This window comes from Syngnathus leptorhynchus, chromosome 21, assembly GCF_054491065.1.
Source record: "Syngnathus leptorhynchus isolate UIUO chromosome 21, UIUO_Slep, whole genome shotgun sequence".
NCBI classification, from domain to species: Eukaryota; Metazoa; Chordata; class Actinopteri; order Syngnathiformes; family Syngnathidae; genus Syngnathus; species Syngnathus leptorhynchus.
The window spans coordinates 5613835-5630300 of NC_141215.1; the positions used below are offsets into that span (position 1 = coordinate 5613835).

Sequence of the window (16466 nt, forward strand, 5' to 3'; positions counted from 1 at the left end):
TCGGACGCGTTGTACTTTTGAGGACGGGCAGTACGATGCACCGAGGGGGGTGGTGGGGGATTAACGTTGCACACGCGTCATGGCTGAATCAGTCAGGCGCAAGATTACATTTCAAAAATCAAAGCGGCAACCAAACAGCAGCTTTGTACACTCAATTTTATTTATTCTTTTATTTATCCGACTTGTTCGCCGACACCTGCGCTGGTTTATGTTTTCCGAAAGCACGCAATGAGCAAAGTCAGACTTGGATTGCAGCACAAACAGTTCGTCAACACACCAGAACCCTCATGTTGCTTTTCAACAGAACATTAAAGACCCAAACATTTGGTCCCCATAAAAAAAATAAAATAAATCATCCTAGTAGCAGCTTGTCTCAATCGTAAAGCCGCCCGGGGATGACGAATCCGAAAGGTCAACTGTTATCCCAAAGGTCAACTGTTAATCCGATTCCCCAAATTCAAGAGCATCCAAAATAGCTAAGTGTTAACAAGATAGCTTTTGTGACTTAGTCTCAAATACCGTTTAAGACAAACATTTGCGTTATAAATCGGATCCAAATTGCAACATCAATGGGAATTTTTTATAAGCATCCTGCTCAAGCGCAAAGCATCCAAAATCCCTCGCAAACTCGCCATGTTTGTAGCGCATCAAAAGAACGACGGCTCGCTGCTGCTGCTGGTTCATATGACCAAATATGGAAGGAAAAAATGCTGCCTTTCCCGTAACCAAACTGGGAAAAAGGGAGGGGGGGGGGAGAGTTTCTTGCATGCTGTGTGCTTAGTGCGATAGCGGCGCTCTCACACTAACGTCACAGTGGCTGCAGTTGGCTTCGACTCAATACTGTGTGACTGATGGCCACTCCGGAGCCGCCGCGACACACACACACACACACACACACACACACACACACACACACACACACACACACACACACACACACCGATGAGTTCACCGTGCAGACATTTCATCTGCAAACACACGTTTGACACTGCAGCCTTAGCTGCACTTCTAACATTCCACTTAGTCAAAGAGCCCAAAAAGTCCAAAACTGTTTGCCCGTGGCACGCCAAACATGTCTTTGGAGGCCTCACGAGAAGCTTGAATTCAATTAGCTGGCATGCCAGTGGTGCAAGAACACAACAAAGCCATAATAAATGAAACCATGTTTCGACACGGTATTTCATCGGTTTAGCATTGTCTTGACGCGAAGTTCAATTAAAAGCGGAAAAAAAAAAGTCATTTGACTGTTCAAATAATGTGTATAAAAAGATGTATGTTGGGGAAAAACGAGTTTATAGGTGCTATGCTAAATTAAGATAAACAATAATAATGTGGAATAATTAAATAGAATCAATTTGTCAAATTTTCCCCCAACTTCAACCATCACAATTATTTTATCTCGTATACCTTACTGTGGCTCTTGCAGGCTCGCTGTTATGTTGCAAGGTGTTGCTGACACTTGAAGCTCAGTGGCCCACCTGCCTCTGAGAACATCATGTTTGAAGCATCACAACGGCGAGGTAATGTACTGTTAATCAATTGTGGCGTCATCTTGCTCTCGTGATGTCACAAAGTCGCTCGGATGATGAACGGGACTACTTTAAATACCGTTTCTAAGACACCTGTAAAGATATATAAAAATTATATATATTTTATATATTATATATATATATTATTTATAAAAATGATACATATTTTTATATGTATATATATTTATCTTTTATATTATTTTGTATTATATTATATCATATGATATGTATCTGGCCTGCTAATACAGTGAGAAAAGTTGAAACACTTTTGCGGCCTCCTTTCGACACCTGCCTTGTTTCAGAATAAATGAGACCCTGCCAGGAGTCTGCGTCTCCTCAATGGGACATTAATCTGCTACTAGTGAGTGGGCTGTAGATGCTGGTCTAAGCAGGCACTGATATATGGCGGCTTTTAAAACCAAGCACCGCTACTGCCAATGGACGATGTGGAGTTCATCCAGTCGACAATATGAAAGCGGAATCCAATGGAAAAAAAGATTTGAATGGAACTGTGTTTTGCTTTCATAGCCAGGCAACTCAAAAAAAAAAAAATCCCAAGAATGAGCAGAAGCCACAAAGACGGTTATGAATGCCATTCTGACGTTAAGTCCAAGATATGGTGGAAAAGTAAAAATTCTCACATGAGTGACGTATTTCCTGCTAAAGCCAGAAAAAAAGGGACGCAGATGTCAAACCACACAAAGAAAACATGCTCCCCATCATACCTTACATGGAAGCGCACAGACTCAGCCAATTGCAAACACGACAAAACCATTAAAAAAAAAAAAAAAAAGTCATTTGCACAAAAAGGACATATTTGTTTAAATGGCTCCAAAATATCATCAATCTTTATCTTTGGACTCGTCACTAAATCACCTGGTGGAATGCCATTTTTTTTTTTGTGCTGCGAGGCTGCTTTTCAAGGGTATTACATGACAAGGTATTTTTCAAAATAAGGGGGCTGCATTCCTTGAGAGAGATAGGAGGGGATTAAGGCCCAGGATTGGGGAGGGGGGGGGCGAGCAAGACGACTTGACCGAGAGGCTCCATTACTCACACTGGATGTAGCCAGCATGATGCTGTTTGGAATTTGTACCAAGAATAATGACAAATAGAAAAAAAGTTTGTCATCCTCATGTGGATAAAAGTGGCCGTGATGGAATTAAAACAAATACCAGCAGATTTCTCCACTGCATGTCCTGACCCATGATGCATGCCATTCCCATCTATTCCCGTCATAGCACAATAGCCACTATCTAGTAAAAACACCACAGCCCAAAAAAAAAAAAAGAAGAATTAAATGCCTCGATAAGTTCTTTGAATGACATTGAAGTTTAAGACAGTAAAACTGGCAGCGAGACACTGGGAGGGAATTTAATAGGGGGAAAAGTGACGCTTTGAATGGGAATACTGCACGTGTCAGCAAAAAAATGACTTTTCCAAGTCTAGCTCAGCTGACCTGGTTGGACAAGCGAGAAGCAAAAAGTGACTGTTGAAACAGCACATCCGGTTTTTGTCATGGTGAGAGAAGAAAACTTCTTCATCCAGAAAATAAATTCCAGACGTATCATAGCTGGATTATTATTTTTTTTCCGTGTGTGCTAATTCTCGTCTACGGCCTATTAAGACCACGCAATCATCTTTGAATTCCATTAACACCATGTGGTATTTACCATTAAATCGAGGAGTCAATTTTAGAGGTTAATATATGTGTGGTATTTAAGCCTACTAATTCCTAAATTTATTGGAATAACACATATCTCAGACAGCCATGAAATTGTAAATAATTGAGGACCGCTCGGCTCTACCGAGATTGTTGCCGCCGCATTTTTTTAGCTGATGGCATAAATGGAAATTTGGTTGGCAAAGCAGTTTAAAGGGAATATATTTTTGTAAAGTGCAGCTAGCATTTTTTTAATAAAGCCAATAAAAGAGTTGTTTTAGATGATTAAAGACAAGGTCAGCCATCTTGTTTTCGCCTCAAGCCACTCATATATTTTCAATCGCCTTTACGTGACATGTGCCATCTTTAATCCGAGCCATCCGTCTAAATGCGGGGGGGCGGGGTAATTAATCCTTGCTCCTGTTCTGTTAAGACGTCATGGTTAATTTGTGTGCCCGGTAAACACGCTCTGACCCGGTTCAGGCGGTTGAAGATCTCTCGGTTTGTATTGTATTTACTAATCTTTGTTTTTGATTGAAGCACAATGCTTCTTGAAAATATGAGTGGACAGAAGCATTCAAGCCAGCGAGCGACATCATATAAATCAGCCTTTCGTTTAATAAGCATCATTTGGCTGTCACCTGGGCTGCTCCATTACAGTAAAGGGTTTGGGTTATTCAATAAAACCTGACTGAGTTTTATTTCCAATCACCACTGGCAAGGCTCTGATGAGGTAAAAAGATCTCCCATGCCAACCTCTGCCTTTTTTTTTTTTTTGAGCAGCACTGTCTGATTAAAATGCTTTTCTCAAGCTTTCTTGTTCTCCTTGTGCCCTTGCCAGACACGAGAATAGAATGTAGGAGAGGGAAAATGCAAATGACCCTGCAGAACACGCTAAAAATAAAATAAAAAGTCAACCAGTGGTCCGCGGCCCTCCAGTGGTCCGTGGCGGTATTGCGGGCGGTCTGCACTTGATTTACTTTCCAGCTAATTTAGTTTCCATCCAAATTATGTTTGGGTAATAAACCAACAAAAGCAACACCAAAAGTCACCTAAGACCCTCTTACGATACGAATTGGTTCTTCCAGAGAGTTTACAAAAATATGATCAAGTTTGTCACGATAGCGTCATATTTGTTGAAGTTGTTGGAACAAAGACAAAGCGCAAAAGAGAGTAAAAAAAAAAAAGTTCTCATTTTTTTTGAAGTTCTTCCAAGGCACACAAGCAGATTTTGTAGTCTGCTTCATGCACATATCCATTTAAGGACAAGGTGATTGGTTTTATGCGTATGATGTCACCCCTCGCAGCCGTTGGACAAATCTCACACGTTGTGGCCGCCGTCCAACATGTCGTTCACACTCGCCGAGCAAAAACACACAAGACACACAACCCGCGTAAGCCACCAGCATAAATCCAGCAAGCCTATTAGTGACCCACACACTGGCCCGTCTGTCCCTAACCCCTCCGGCAGGCGGTTAACCTTGCTCGTGTAAACACATGACCTCACTGATCATGTGTTTACACTCGAAAGGTATTTTTGTCAACATTGTAACTAAGTTTTTTTTTATTTTTTTTCTTCAAAAAGTAGATGAAGAATGGAGCAAGTTTCGAGGTTCGTGCACGTCTGCAGTCCCGCTGGGAGGACGCAATAGGAAAGCACAAGGCCAATCAGCTAACAGGCACATTTCCTGTGCTTGTTTTATCAGATGAGATGAAGCCCAAAGGCAAAAAAAAAAAAAAAAACCCAGTACATTTCTTCCAATAACCTTCTCTGGCGAATGAACACGCGGGATGACATAAAAAAAAAAAAAATACGCCGAGGGAAATGTCTTAGCATGAGAGGTGTGACAGTAGTGGTGTGGGCCTCCTCTTAAAATCTCAAATAACAGGATTTATGTATCACAAAGCTCTTTTTCCACAACTTAACTCAAACTCGGTCTAATGTTTCACTAGCAATTAACCGCTTTCAACTTGTTAGCCGGTGAAGAGTTAAGATTTCTTTTTCCTAGTCCAGATCTGTCTGTGGGTCCAAAGCAGTGTGGTTCTGGTTGCAGAACATTCAAGTGACATGCTATCCAGGTCACAAGAAGGGAGGGGAAGGGGGGGGGGGGATAAGCCGCAGACCCCATAAGCTTCTTGTCAAATCAAAATAACAAACCTCCCTTCAAAATGCATTGTAAAACAAACAATTTTGAAAATAATCTATTTTTCCCCCCAATCAATATTGCTATTTATTATTATTATTTTTACTAGGTTTTCTTTGCATGCATTTCTTTAGACAAGAAATGAATTATTCTGCACGAAAATATTTTTATGCGTATAATTTATATATTTTTGGATATTGACCTAAAAAGCTGCGTTACAAGCTACAAAAGCATGAAACAGACATTTCACAAACACCTGTTGCTCAATCTAACTCTTGATTCATAAATATTCCATATCATGATGAAAAAAAACAAAGGCAGATTGAAAATGAGAACAGAAAGCAGGTGAAAGGTTAAAAAGGGTAGAAGACAGGAAACATAGCTGACATAGTTTCACTGGTCCATAATGAGAAGAAAGCGGGATAATGCTGCTGCTGGCACCTGCTGCGAGGAAACAATGTATGTTTGGCTATGCACCGACTGGAATTTTGGGAAGAACATATTGTACATGAAAAATGTATTTTCCATCCTATTCCACTTCAGTTGGCAGCTCGCTGGTGCTAAGAAGCGGCCGGATTCCTTCTTTGGAACTCGATACTCTGCAGGATTAAGAGCCTCGGCTATCAAACTTGCGTGCATGCGTTACACGTGTGGACGCATGTTGATGAGGCGGACGGGTGTCACCTGATACACCCCCCCCTTTTTTTTTTTTTTTTTTAGCTTTAATCAGATGGAGGAGTTACAGTACCAAGAGGCCTTCAATTCCAGACTGCGGAAATGCATGGCAATGTTCCCTACATCCTGCCTTGCCCGGCCGGCCAGCCCAAACGCCAACACAGCCAAAGTTCTGTTATCACCCCCGTGCAATTACCTCATCATTTCATTTGGGCTGACAATTACACAATCCTGCTGTGCACGCCACATTTGACTGGAAAGGCAAAAAAGGGGACCCGGAGTTGAACTTTCCATTGTGCACCTGGTTGCAAGGTGAGTTCAACTCAAATCCAAGCAAAATGGCCTAGTTTGCATTTGCTATCTTCAGACACTTCATTAGGTACACCCACACAACCAAATAGGAGAGCTGTATCAACAATTTCACCCTTACAAAAGATAATGCGCTGTCAGAGAGACATTAATTGGATTTATTTTTGTGGTTGGGAGTTTGCAGCGAGCGGGGGCAAAATATTAGAAACAGCTGTCAGTATGATGCAATTCACTTCTCTGTCACTGCAATCCAATCATAAATACAGTATAGTACTGTTGAAATCGTTTTTTAAGATTGGACTGAGGCGGTCAAAGAAAAAAATGACTCGACAGTTTTTGCCACACTTTTTTGGTAGACTTTTCTTACGCTGTCATTGTCAAAGCTTCAAAATCGGAGTTTTAGTCAATTCATTGTTTATTTACATTCAATTTAGCATTAGCTTACCTCGTAGCATAAAAAAATTGCAGAGAACCTCCAAAACGATAATCACATATAAATCCCACTCAAACTGCATTTGAAGAAATATTTCTCTGCCATTATTAGAATTGATTGCTTTGGCTTTTGTATACGATTGGCAAGTGTAGCTAAAACTGGATTCAAGAAATTTGGAAATGGCTTGATACCACAAAAAGTGCATCATCAGCCTTGTCTTCTCCACACATTTTATTTTGAAAACCATAAAAGAGACAAAGGCACGAGTACAGCGCCCCTCTTCTTCTCTCTCCATTCATGCATACATTTCACACACATTAGTGTGTGACAAAGCTGCGATCAAAGACTTGAAGGCCAACTCAAGTTCACTATGAGTAAAGAAAAAAAAAAAGAAAAAAAAAAGGGTGTGTGGGTGCAGATTTGCTTGAGGGGAGTGAGAAGATCACAAAGGTATATAGAGATACATTTGCTTTTGAATATTATACTATGATCTTTAGATTCATGTTAGGGTGAAAAAAAAGAAAAAAAAGTTTTCAAGATAGCATAATGCTGTCAAAACATAAGTGCGTTGTCCAGACTGCGCAAAAATGCGGTCCAAACTCCAAACCACGTCATCATCGCTAACTTTGGAAGAAATTGCGCGTGAAAACATTCGTGGATGACAATGTGAAGCAGAAAAGCTCACAAAAAAAGTTAAGCGAGCGCACAAAGGAGGGAGCGGCTAACGGGCCAAAAAAATACGTTCCACAAAAAAAAAGACGCGCAGCGGAGCGCACTGCTTTTCTTTGTTTAGAAAAAACAACAAAACACACCAATGAAGTTTGCAAGCTTCATTGGAAATCAACGATAACATGGTGTGGGTGTTTTTGCTTGGGCTTACCTGTGGATCGTAACGGGACATGATCGCTTGGGTCGAGTGTGAGGAGAAGGAGAAGGAGAGAAATAGAAGCAGCCAGCCTGATGTCGCTCCTCCGCTCCACGCAGCACTGATAGAAGCCCAAATCAAGCCCCGCCCCTTTTGAGAGAAAAAACAAAACAAAAACTCAACAAAATCAGCCAGCGCCGAACTATTTTGCAAACTACACACTTTTCATTCAAACAATTGCAAAACTTTTTTTTTTTTTTATTATTCCGCAGAAGGGGAATGTACTTTCTGCAGTTCTGCTGACACACTTCTTTTACTTTCTGTTTCGTTCATTAAATAATAAACTTGAATATGCTTTGAAAACACGCATTTCCCATCTTGCTTTGACAGACAGGATGACGTAGAAAAAAAAGATTGACACGTTTGTGTCACGTTTGAAGCAGCATTTGATTTCCAAACACATGTATTTTGACATCTATGCTATAAAAGACAGTTTTTTTTTAATTTGTTTCCTTTTACCGTTACGCATTTATCATTTTAAAGGATGATACCGCTGAAACTAAATCTTCACAGCCAACACACAGCCCAGAGCTCCCGCTATTTGTTACCTGCCAGTCATTTTTCCTCTTAAGGTGACAAAAACAATGACTGCACTGTTCTTTTATTCCCTCGCACAGTTTTTTATTTTTATCTTTCCATTCCAAACAATGATGCACTGAACAAAGCCTTCAACTTAAGAGCATTAAGCCACTGGGGCAGAAATGAGCACCATATGCGCTGCTGCCGCTCTTTTTTTTGGTTTTTTTGGCATGTGTCTATTTCAGATAAAGAGAGAGAGGAAAAAAATGAATGCGGCGTTTTGATTGCGTGCATGTGCGGATGTAATTGCATGCGCGGTAAAAATCCAAAGCGGTCGTGCATGAGAAAGAACAGAAACAAAGACAAGCGGGGTGGGCAAAAGCGCAGCTCTTGTCATTCCTCAGTAAAAATGATGCATTTCAAGATAAATGTGCATTCATGACTTTCATCTCGGATCATGTTTGCAAAACTTGGCTCCCATTGCCAAATCTTCTCATGGTGTAATGTGATTGCGCAAAAAAAAATGATTCCCAAGTTCATGTAAACATACTATTTACATTTTGAGCTCAGGTTTTCACATGCAGAATTGTGTAACTTGGTGACTGAAAAAAAAGAAAAAAAAAAGGGCTTTGAAAGGAATGTCGAGCTATCTGGACAAATACCAAACGGAAACATGACGGTTCTTGGCTGCTTTGCTTTTTGTGTCAGCTGCTGTCATGGATGGACAAGAAATATAGCGAGTGCTCAGAGCCTCGGGCCAGATTTTATATGGCATCCATACCTGTCACTGTATCGTCATTTTAATCATTGGTCCCGAGCTTTTAGTTTGTTTCATTTCTCTGTGTGGCGTTTGAAAAACAAAAATCTTTGACAAGACAAGGCTAATAAAATAAATAATACATCCTCATCATATCATACTTCACATCTGTTAATGCCCGAGTTGAATCCCCCTCCGGGCACAGTAAGCCACCAATGACCTCTTCCATGGCTAATTTCCACGATGATTACTTTTACGCAAGGATTAAAATCCTCGCTGTGATTCATTTGACGATGGGTGAACTCTTTGACATGTTCAGGGGGCCCCGAGAAGGATCCCTGAGGGACGCCATCGCAGCAGTGCAAACGGCAAATTCCAAGCAAAGCAAAGAAAGAATCCATTGTTTGTTGATATTAAGAAAATGTTAAATACAGCTTGGGAGAATGCTTGATAGATTTCAATCAAGAGTGCTTCTTCGAGGTAAAACCGATTTTTTTTTTTCTCAATTGGCAGCCCTATGATCGTGACCACATCCTTAATAACTAACGTACAGTATGTATCTCTATCCTACCTAACAGCAATGTTCAGATTTGATTTATGAAATCTGGATACGTATCGCAAGCACTGATGGCAAAAGGATGATTGGAAGCAGATGCACGTCAAAGCACTTATTTTTACCGGATGCAATATGCCGCGAATGGTCCCGATGAGAACGATAAACAGCTCAAAGCTGCTTTTGATCAGCAGGAATCTTAGAAAGTGAGGAAACGGAGAGAAGGAGATGTCACCGAGGTTATGAGGTGGACACCAAGTATCTTGAAACATCTCGTCCCACTCTAGGGAAAACGGATTGGTGGTGCTTGGACATCCCCTGGTGGAGACCAAAGTCAACATTGGCACCTTCACCAGCTTCACTTTGTCTTATTTGGCATCTACTCAATTCTAATCCAAAAGTAGGTAAGCCGTGTTTTGTCCCGAGATTGCTGCAATTTTTCTTTGCAAACATCCAAACTGCTGTGGATGAATTGCAAAACTTCCAGCTTAGTGCGGATCACCGTAGCCTCGCCGAGTACGCGTGTGAATACAATGTGACGCCGTGCGTGGATTTTAATAGAAATCTCGGCGATTCCCTTTGAGATCAGACTTTGGAGATAATCATCTCGGGTTTGGGTGTGCTTCGAAACGTAAACAGATTTTATCTCTTGCTGACGAGGATTAAGATGAGAGTGCAGGGTTTGATTTTTTTTTTTACAGAGTGGAGACACATGCAAGCAAAAAATGTCCATTAGACTTTGACTTTTTTTAATAGGAACAAAAAAAAAAAAAGCCCTCCAAACAGGCATCCGAGCCTGAGCGGTGATTTTTGTATATTTTTTTTCTCACCCTTCCCTCAAAGCATGGAAGTGTCACAACACAGCAGCTAATTTCTAGCAAGAATCCCTTTGGATTTAAGCCGCTGCAAGGCCCTATTTATCCCTGGAACCTCCAAGCAGAAGGCAGTGTGTCAGAGCCTATTGCCAGACCTGCTGGCAAGGGAGAGAAACACACACAACTTGCTGATGATTTGTTTTTTAATCAGCTCTTTAAACTGGCAGCGCTTTCATGTGCCAAATAAATGCTTGAAAAGGGTCAAGTGGTGCTGCTCTTATTAGTCGTTTTTAAAACACTATGCCGCTGAAATATTTAAGCGCAAGAAACGTCTGTAATTAATTAATCATCAGGCAGTTCATATTTGTGTGAAGACTAAGACAAGGATTCAGACTAAGTGATTTATTTAAATGCAGACCATTTTTATGACATAGAATACGTTTCTGAAATACTACACATTATCAGATTTGTACAAATGGCATGACATTGTATTTCCAACAGTCTATTATCATCAGAATTTTTATTTTTTTGTCCAATAGGATTTCAGCTTCAGTGTTGCCAGGTCAATGTAATCTGCCAAGGGCCTTAAGAATTGGGAGTGACACAAACGTTTTTTAATTTAATTTAATTTTATTAACATTGATGAATTTTATTATTTAAATCCAAACAGTTTGCAATTGATGCAACGAGAGACTGAGGAGGGGAAAATGGGAGACATTATTAACAATTTTCCACACGGACCGGACAACCAAATCAATATACACTTTTCGTGGCCGCTGTCGTTAAAGTAAATAGAGCACAATGTCTCGTAAGAAGAGTTTGCAGAAAAGAGATATACATCCTTTATCGAGTGTGTTGTGGCTGAAATATGACGTGCGACTCCTCAACGTGATACTGTGACCTGTTTTTCATTAGAGCCTGTAAAACACAGAGCATCGATTGTACACAGCGAGCGACCGCTATCAATACACGTTCGACCTGTAAAACGGTTCCGAGGCGTTTCTAATTCAACACGCATTGATTGCGAGAGCCGTCGGCTGAGGCGGCACTGATTATCAGGATGTAATTGTATTACGCTCCCAAGGCCCGTCCCCTGTCTGCTGACCTAAACCCCCGACTGGATCGCCGTCCCTTCGGGGAACCGGCTTGACAAGATAGTCCCGGTTGTGGATAAAAAGCGCTGACCTCGTCTCCCTAATCAAGGCAGAGAAATGAGGCTACCTGAAAGGAGGACCGAGGGTCATCCTGCAGGTTAATAGGGTCCAGGAAACCTTGGGGAATAAAAACAAAAAAGTTTTGGAAGCTATCCATCTGACTCTATTGATTCCTTCTCATGTGTCAGATGTTTTGAGTAGCACTAACTTGCAGCTCTAATTGAGGCTCGGGGACCACAAAAGGAATGTCAGACTGGTGACATTAAAGCAAAGGGCCCAAACTTGTCCACCTTCATTGTGGCTGTTGGCATCCTGGTGGCCTCATTAGCTCCTCTGAGCTGAAACCACGCCGCGAGCCCCCTCGACGTGTAACGCCTGGCGTGTGGGAGGATCTTTTTTTAGAAGGTCACAATGCCACAAAGCGAGCCTCTTGACAGGAACATGCTTTCCTCTCCATTTTTACACATGTAAGAACACGCCGAGAGGAGCGGAATTTCACAGAAACGATCCAGCCGTGAGAAAAAAAAAGAAAAAATTAGGAGGATAATTTCTTGCTTGAAAAATGATGAAAATGTAGGCGCGCACAAAATCATTCATGCAAAAAGACTTGACCTATTTATATTCATTATCTCTCTTGCAGGAGATAGGCGGCAGACAATTAACGTCGAGCAACATCAAGCAAATTATCTTCAGTTGTTGATGACTACAGTAACCACTCGAAAAGAGCAAAACAAGACTCCTCTCGAGTAATACGTCGGAATTAATTACACTTCATTAACCCTTAAAGTTGGGACGTCCTCGGCGAAAGGATGAGGCTGCAAAGCGGCGATAATATTGCATGGAGATATTACAATTGGATGAGCAATTTCAGGGCAGAGGGTCAGTTGCAATTACAGCTCAAGTTAACAACGAAGCAGGAAACACCAATCAAGATGATTTTATTTTTTTTTTTTCATCCTGGTGCTTGTTGCTAGGCAGAGTTGAAAGAAATAAAAATGGCTGGTTATGCAGATGATTTTTTGTGTCTTTTAATGCAATAATAATAATAATTTTTGATAATTTTTTCATCCTGGTCACACGCTTGCTTCGGCACTTGTTGCTCGGCAGAGTTGAAAGAAATAACTCCTAAACATAATAATACGCAGATACAAAACTTGGGGCGAGCATCATGACAAAGATCTTCCACCCACCCACCAATTCTAAAGACAACTGTGACTGTCACTTACGCTCAGGTGGTATTGTTATGAAGCCTCATAATTGTTTAATGGAGCATTTTATGAGGCCTCACTGTGAGTCAGCGGCGCGCTGAATTCCAAACGATACCACGCCGGCTCGGGTAATGCAAGGTTAATCATTGTGGATATTGGATCTCTGTTGACTGTGGGCTGCAGCTGGAGGTGATGCGCAGCCTCAAGGGAAGAAGAGATGCATTCAGGACTTCCGTCGGCCCCCCCTCCCTTTATTCGGATCTGTCTGGATCTAAGTCGGGTTGACCCAGCCGAATGAGCAGAAACACACAGCAGAGGCGAGTGGGACAAGCTGTTCCCCATTGTGAGCATGGTGTGAAGGAGACAAATATAATATTGCGGGTTGGGTAGTCACACAAAAAGCTTTGGTGAGCTGGAATTTTTTTTTTTTTAAAAAGCTGCTGAATGATGCTAAAAAAAAAAAGACAACAACACATTGAAAAACCCAAACGGAGCGTCCATGAATAATTTTTGGAAAGTAAACAAGAACAAGTGGAACCTACGGCAGATGCTGAGATGCTGCCTGTTGAAAAAAATAAAATAAAACACGGCAGGAAAAAGGACCAAAGATATGAAGAAAAAATTCGCTGGCGGCTGCTCGAAGCTCCATAAAACAGAAAAGTCCAAGGTAGTAAATTTAGCGAGGGTAACGTCCGCGAGACAACCTGAGCGCGCCTTGAAGAGAGTCATTATAAAACCAACCATGGGGAGCTTTTTAATCGGCCCCAAAGAGGAAAGGAGGAGACCAGGTTAGTCGTAAAATGAAAAAGAGCAACAAAACGGAGCAGTGAAGAACTGAAGCTGGTCGCCATTTTGCTGGCTCAAACTTTGGAGTAGATGAGAATTTTTTTTAGGCTACTTCCAAATCATGGAGCACCTTGAGGGTTCGAATTCTCAATCTCTCTCCAGTAAAACACTTCTTCTACGTCAGCACCTACGCCTTGAGAAGAAAAAAAAAAGATTGAAAAGTGCATTCAGGAAAAAAGGGCTTTTTCATGGCTTCACTTCAAAGGCCATTTAAATACGCCACTACTTTGACGCCTCCGTTGATTGCGAAAAGCGAGGAAAAAAAAAAAAAGGACAAATCGACTTTGAAGGTTGTGAGTTTAAGCAGAAACGTTGTATATTCACTTTCCTCTTTTTAACGCTGCCTCCAGCCCAAAGGAACAGAAATGGGGAGAAACTTGACTGTTCTTAAAAACTACTAAGTGGTATATGTCAAGAGACGGCATCTGTTTTATGGCAGAGAGTTGCCTTCGGGGGACTGGAGGAAACTTAAAAACAGGACTTGGCTTTGTGGGAAGGCTTACTGCCCCGGCACGACTCAGTACTTGGATATCGAGACTATCGTAACATATTTTGTGAATTCAATTACACACTACACTGTTGGGTTTAAAGTAACCAACATTGGGATCGAGCCAAATATTTAATATTTTATGTTGACGTTTTCAAAGAATGCAGGAAGGGAAAATTTGATATATTACAAAGATGAATGCTAATAAAAATTTCTAGTAATTTTTCTATTTTTAAGTATTGACACGAAGTCGACTCACAATTTGTCCTCGTGGGCCACATAAAATGTTTTGTTGGGCCGTATCTGGCCCCCCGGGCCTTAGGTTTGACACCTATGGTTGGTTTCACAGTCAAAATGGCTTTGTGACAGAAACTACAATGTTGCTTGTGGAAAAAAAAAAATGTTGACACCTAAGATATAGACATTGAAATATTATCAGGACAGATAACGTCAACAGGAGAAAGTGGTACGAAACAGAGATACCTTGCGTGTTATGTATGAGCCTAACAGCACGACTGGCTTATTTGTTTGGAATTTCCCGATATGAGCAAAGACGACATGCAAATGAGCTGGCTATTAATGTGTATTAATACGACCTTCTTTCCTACCACCTAGCTCTTTTAATTAGATTGGATTTACATAACGGTTTCCTATTAACTAGCTCCCTTGTGACCCTCGCGGATGGCGCCAAACGGCCCCCCCTTCCCCCCTACATTAACTCTGTGTTACTTTGAAGTCGGGGATCGGAGGCGTAACAGGTTGCCAAATATGTTTGACGGCGTCTGGTATGATGAAGTCATCACATCGAGTCAATTTAATAATTAAATAATTAGCAGACGTGTTGTTGGTTTTTTTTGTTCTATAAATGGAAGCAGTGAAATTACAATCGGGTCTGACTTTTTGCATTAACCTTGAAGTTGAGAGTTTGGTCCAACTTTTCTTTATTTTCTTCCATTTTTAGTTGCCCCAGGAGTCTCTGTACTATTTTCTGTCAACAAAATATGTCTTTATTTTTCTATCATAATGGTAAACATACGATTCATACCCCTGTGGGAGCACATAAAGTCTCCTTAGTTGTATTTCTTGTCACTATGACACACATTCTTGATGTGGTTTTTTCTCAGAACTAGGGCATATTGGGGAAAAAAAAAAACCTACAGCGATCACATTCTGGATGTGAAGGAAGGAGAAGAAGATGAGTGGTCTTTGTGATGACCTAAAAACAGAATGTTCTTCATGTCTCTTGACACACGAAAACTTACACCATCAAATATTTACCACAAAACCTGAAGCCCATCAACATGTTGTGTATCTGGTGTACATAAAAAAAATAATAAAAAAAAAGTTCTTTGAAAATGATCCGAAAGCATCTGCAGTAGATCGGAACATGCCGTCTCTCTCTGAATAGCGATGCAGAAGCAAAAAAATAAAAAATAAAAAAAAAACTTCCTTTCTTTGGCTCGTGCCCTCAATTCAGCTCAGTGATTATATGGACCAGTCTCTTCAGTGTGACGGAAGCTTGCCGTAATTCTGCTCAACTCTCAGGGATCATGAGAGTATATTTGCATATGTATGATCGGGGTCTGCACAATTACTAATCTTGCCAACACATGCATGGATTTACTTCACACTGGTGACTTAAACCCTCAAACCGAATTTCCTGCAATTAGGATGCCTCCTTTTTTAAATGTGCTATTTTGGAATATGATTACTCAGCATCCATTCACTACCAGATGAAGGGAACTCCAATACATTCACATAAAAAAAAATCCCCAAAAATATACAATCATAATACTTTTTTACTTAATAACAATCATTTTTATTATGAATATTTTTATTGTGTTTTAATTATTGAATAATGTATTTTATTTCAATGATTTTAAAGACACCCTCCAATAGCTTTTTGCCAGAGCATCCGAACCCATTTGCATTACACAGACTGGCCACTAGGGGGTAGAGGTCCTCTGTTGAGAGCAGAAGAAGAAGCTACCAATTTCCTATGGAAGACCTCCACCTCCTCATATACCCAGGAACCCAAACAAAGTGTCAGGGTGATCATGACAACAGTATCATTTAGAGGAATGCATTACGGAAACCAAATGAGATCCTCCTTTAGCAAACATTGGGAGGTTACACCTTCAAGTAGCCGGCGGGTCGGCCTCCTTTGAATGTAGCCGTCCTCTATCCTTCACACGGCTGACAGCGTAATAGCCTCACTTGTTTCTGCTCGGCAATTATTGTGCTCTTAATTGGATTGTTGTGCTAAGCGCCATCTCTGTTACTCGGGACGGCGGCGTGTGTATATTTGGGAGAGGGGCAGCGATGACGCATTTAATCAAGCACCGTGCGCGGGCTCCTTTGCCTTTTTTTTTTTTTTCTGCGGGTGACACACGCTCTCGTCACCCACTGTTGTGGCGTGAAAATTTCATATGACATGATAAGCAAAAGA

At 41.0% G+C, this 16466-nt stretch overlaps 1 protein-coding gene across 6 annotated transcripts in view; it reads right to left on the bottom strand.

Annotated features, from left to right (window-relative positions):
* Positions 1 to 16466, bottom strand: part of cald1a (caldesmon 1a) — a 111181-nt gene that overhangs the window by 12474 nt on the left and 82241 nt on the right. For 5 of the 6 annotated variants that reach the window (XR_015063130.1, XM_085902289.1, XM_085902292.1 and 2 more), the window contains one exon: positions 7634 to 7768. Coding sequence is in view for 4 of the 6 variants with exons in the window: in XM_085902289.1 (XP_085758415.1) it covers positions 7634 to 7768 (135 nt within the window). In the remaining 2 variants the exon portion in view is untranslated. Of the gene's footprint in view, positions 1 to 1407; positions 1498 to 7633; positions 7769 to 16466 lie in introns of those variants that run through there. The other variant, XM_085902293.1, reaches the window with a different exon arrangement.